Consider the following 5,000-nt stretch of genomic DNA (forward strand, 5'->3'; position numbering starts at 1 on the left):
TTACCACTAATAAACTACACACAAAACCTTCCATCTCCCATTCTATCAGAAACTGGGAAACTGCTCTTGTCTGCTTGCGCCTTGGACACCTCGCCTTGCACATTCCTCATGCCACACATTCCTCATCTCATGACACGATCTGCTCCACCTCTGTGCTCCTCATGCAATGCTAATCTTCCAGTCCCACGTATCCTACTATCCTGTCCCCTACTTCAAAGCAACTCGTGCCTCTGCTTTTCCTCACTAATTCTCACTTCCCCGACCCCGTATTGGACATTCTCGTAGAATCTCCTACTTTTTCCTCTGGCGACACATTCTCCTTCCTCAGACGCATAAATATCCCCCATTTGACCTAATCTCCCTTCTCCCTTAACTCACTCCCTCCCCCTTTTAACAATCCTTACTTTATACTGTACCACGTCAGCTTCCTCTGTCGACCTCTCTTCACTACTCTACTACCCTCTTTTCTACCTCTAATTTCTTTCACATTTTACTCTAATCATTAACTAAATTACATATCTATTTGTTTTAACCAATGTGATAATGCATAGAGAGCGACCATTGGTATAATTCTTGATATTAAACAGGGTATATCAGAATATGAATTTTGTCAGTAGTTGAAGAGGATTTTCTTATTTCGCTACTTACTAGTAAAATATTAATGTATATTCTCTATGGGAGAAATATATTGTCACTTGTATATTTTTACATTTAATATCTTTAATTAATGAATAAGATAAAAGGTTAATTTTCTTTTGTCCAAAATCCTTTTCTCCAAAAAGTAGCTCCTTTAGATCATAATTTACTGCTGATTATTACCATTTACCAATAAATTATTTCATAATTAACTTGCAGACTTTATAATTAGTCTGCTGAACCGACTAGCACGATATATATAGCCTACTGAAGGTCTTCATCCTCTCTCTGAGTGCCCTTTTCAGTTTAATGACGACTAAAAATAACTCACAATCTGATACCAAATTCTTATGATATTAAAAGAAGAAGAAAAACGTTGAAACTTCACTTGGAGATTTATATCAAGGATCTCTCTCTATGTTTCTGTTATAATGCAGTGTGTATCGAGTAGGAAGTCGTAAAGGAGTTGGATACAACTTTTTAGTCAAGGGTTTAAAATGGCAACAAATATACAGTTCATTTAAAAAGGTAAGAATCATTTGTTCAATGCCATTGTCAACATAGTGTCTTTATAATGTTATAATTTATAATTTTTGTGAGTAAATAACTAATAACAATCTCACCCATGTTTGACCTTGTTTGAGTTTCTTGAGTCTGGACAAGGAGAGTGACATAGTTCCTATATCACTTTATTTGAATGTAGAGAAATATTTAATGATGTCCTTGCATGCAATTATTTTTTTTTCTGGTTCATTTAATCTGATGTCTCACACATCCAAAAACGCACATAGAGTTTTTTCTGTGAGTGTATATGTATATGGGTCTGGGAGTGTTAAATGCAGGGAAATAGGTATCAGAAAAGGAGGATCTTCTCTCACAAGAACAAAAAGAAGCCAGAATCACCAGGAGGGATGGTTACTGCATTAAGGTCACTTTTTATGAACTTCTGTGACTGTTTTAACGGTTAAATGTAAAGTGTAATATTTCTGTTTGTTTTAAACCTGTGCTTATGATGTTGTAACTTGACAATATACCAGATCTTTAATAAATTTCAGTGTCTTCTTCATCTGGTCGGATGATCATACAATCTCGCACGATTAAGTCGGACATAAAAATATGGACAAAAAGAGCCTATGGCATTGTGTGCATATATATTTTCACAACTACGAAGAGAGATTCAAGACTGATTGACTTGAGATGAAGAATAGATAAATATGAGTGCTATTAAATTACACATGGAAAAGATGACATTATAGGAAAGAGAAGAGTGAACAGAGAAGTGGCTAAAGAACTCGTTCGAGGGTAAGCGAAGGCCTCAGTGACGGACATATCCGTAGTCAGGCAAAGTTGTGGTGGTGGAGAGTCCGAAGAAGTCCATCTCCCGCAGCTGGTTCATGAAGGTGACCACGTGCGGCATGACCTTCTCGGCGGCGTTGAGGCGGTGGTACGTGTCGTCCGAGATCTTTCTGCCCTCCGCCTTCTCCGTGGCCTCCATGACCTTGCGCGTGATGGGCATGAAGTCGAGCATGATCTGCTGGACGCTTTCGGGGTCGTTGGCCCTGTCTCGGTTCTGGGAGACCTTGCGGAAGACCTCGACGATTTCGGGCAAGACGTCGATGGTGGCGGCGACCACGTTCTCGTAGTCGCCCAGGTCGCGAGGGCTCTCGGGCTGCAGGACGCCCAGAGCTTCGTAACCTTGTGGGGCCGCCCTTGAGAGGCAGACCACGGCGGCTGCGACCAAAAGAACCTGTGGGAAATACCACGTGATGTCACATCGACTTCTTTTGGGTCACGTGTTTATCATACCAATTTTCACTGTACAAACATACACTCGTTCACACACGTATTTGTACGGTTATGACTACATGTTTCATAATTACCGGTTTACATCTTTTTGTCTGCCTCTGGAATCATTTATATATACAAATAAATGATTATACTAATTCACTCTTCATACAATCTCACTCGATTCGTGCTATATCACACAATATATCCATAATGCTAACTTTCGGTCACCACAATAATACGCACAGACACTGTCACATACAATGCTACATATCCATTGTCTATACATGCCATTCGTTAACTATTCGCATCTATGCAAACGTTTACATAACAAATGCACACACGCACACGCACATACACACGCATTCTGGAGTATGTATGTCTAAACCAGTAACTCTTCTAGATCCAACCTTAAACGTCATGTTGCAATGCAAGGCCGAGCGACGTCGTGGGCGGGAGGGGATCGAGTGTCTTCCTGGGGCGCGAGAGCTTCCCTTATATACTCAGGCGGGTTTGGGACGACGGCGGGAGAAGGAGGGGGGGGGGGGGGCGGTGGCTACATTGCATTAAGCACTACGCTTTTACAATTTCTTTTCCCTTCTTTTCACCCTGCTTTTCCTTCTTTGTTTTAGATGTATTCGTGGTGGGTTAAAAAGTGCTCTTTTTTATTTTATTTTAATCCATTCTCCTTTTCTAATGACTCATAACAGAAACAGGGAGCTGGAAACAGAGAGAGAGGAGAGAGAGAGAAATAGAGAGAGAGAGAGAGAGAGAGAGAGAGAGAGAGAGAGAGAGAGAGAGAGAGAGAGAGAGAGAGAGAGAGAGAGAGAGAGAGAGAGAGAAGCAGACAGAAATGAAAAGGAAACCAGTCATAGTCAGGAAAAGAAAAAGGTAATTCTCGTAACAGATGTTGCCGTGGGACCTTCTGGCAACTGCTGAGGCAAGAGGAACGTTATAAAAGCCACGCATTGCACTGATCTTTCATTCCAGTCTTTTGATTTCTCTAGTCAAGATGAACATTCAGGTAAGGGATTTTTTTTTCAGTGGGAAGAGGTAAGAGTTGCTGTTTTTATTAAGGAATCGAATGTTATGCTTATTTTTAATGTATTCTCTTTTTTTTTTTTTTTTTTTTTTTTTTACAAGTTTGTTATGAATTAAAGGAACTTTTAGTATGATCAGTATTTCTGCTCTTTTTACCGTTAGGCGATATGACAAAAAGGACTTTTTGTTTTCTGTTTCTTATAACTGTGGCGATTGCAATTAGGCCTGTGTCAGCATTATTTTACTGTTATTGTCGTTGTTACCATCATTATACTTACCATTATTATTTTTAAACTCAGTGTCAACGTTTTCGTGTTTATGCTGTGGTCACGGGTGACATCATCGGTGAACCAGAAGCATCAATCTCATCGTTACCATTCTCATTCTCAACCTTGCTTCCACACAGCCCTTAATATGCAGTTTGTTTTCGACTCGATTCTGCAACTATTAGGATGATGACAGACGCGGTTGACCTTGTTCTACTTCTTGCTTCACGCGCCTTCTACTTTACTGCTTTTTCCTGAGAATTCTTCGAGTCAAGTCCTCTGAGGAACTCCCGCTCCCCGCAGATCCTCCTCGCCTGTGCGGCGTGCGTGTGCGCCGCGTCCGCCCAGACGTACGAGGCCCTGGGCGTGCTTCAGCCGGCGAGGCCGAGGGACTTAGGGCAATACGAGAACGTAGTGGCGGCGACCATCGACATCCTGCCCGAGGTTGCCAAGACCCTGAAGGAGCTGGCCAGCAGGATGACTCGCTCTCAGGACGACCCCTTCGACTCGCAGAACGTATTTGAGATCCTGATGGCGTTCATGCCCGTGACCCGCAGGATCCTGTTCGCCGTGGCCAAGGCCGAGGGTCGGACTGTGTCCGAGGAGGAGCTGCAGAGGCTAGACCGCGCCGAGAAGATCCTTCCCTCCGCCTTCAAGTTCATGCTCGATATACAGGGCAGCGACTTCTTCGGCTTCGAAGACTCCCCCGCCGAGGAGGCCCCGGCGGCGGACGCGGACGCGGACGCCAACACCAGCGTCAGCGGGTCCTTCGTCCAGATGCCCCATAGGAAGGGGGTGTTCATTAACCACGGGTAGACGTAGCCGGAGTTGAGAAGAATAAGACGTAATCGAGTCAGGATAAGGATAAAAAATCATGTGTTGGATGAGAAGGAGGAAAACACCCGAGAAGGAGGAAGAGGAGCATGGAAAGTACAGGACACGAGGCAGTGAGAAAAACCGACGTTTTGAAATAGCAGTGTCTTAAAGAAAAAGAAAAAGGATAGGAGGACACGATAAAGAGAAGGTCGAGCAGTCGCGGAAGTTGATTGCAACTGCATTAAGAAGATCTCGTGATTCTGTTGTAGGCCTGCAGCACTTTTATTCTAAGGTTAATATGCATAATCCTATCACCCGCTCATTGACAAACCCTACATCCTCATAATTCATTATAAAGTGTAAATAGATGGAATTAAACAGTGTAAAAAACTAAGATATCTCACATCCCCTATAATCACCATTTGAAAGAATATATATAAAGAGAGACAGAAAGAA

General features: G+C 42.6%; 1 protein-coding gene across 1 annotated transcript; it reads right to left on the bottom strand.

Moving 5' to 3' along the window:
• Positions 1-1,772: 1,772 nt before the first annotated feature.
• On the bottom strand, positions 1,773-2,870 carry LOC125042767. Its single transcript, XM_047638635.1, has 2 exons — positions 2,832-2,870; positions 1,773-2,383 (listed from the first exon to the last, which is right to left on the bottom strand). Exons 1-2 carry the CDS (start codon positions 2,841-2,843, stop codon positions 1,952-1,954), a joined length of 444 nt encoding a protein of 147 aa, XP_047494591.1. The 5' UTR covers positions 2,844-2,870; the 3' UTR covers positions 1,773-1,951.
• Positions 2,871-5,000: the final 2,130 nt, after the last annotated feature.

This window comes from Penaeus chinensis, chromosome 32, assembly GCF_019202785.1.
Source record: "Penaeus chinensis breed Huanghai No. 1 chromosome 32, ASM1920278v2, whole genome shotgun sequence".
Taxonomy (NCBI): Eukaryota; Metazoa; Arthropoda; class Malacostraca; order Decapoda; family Penaeidae; genus Penaeus; species Penaeus chinensis.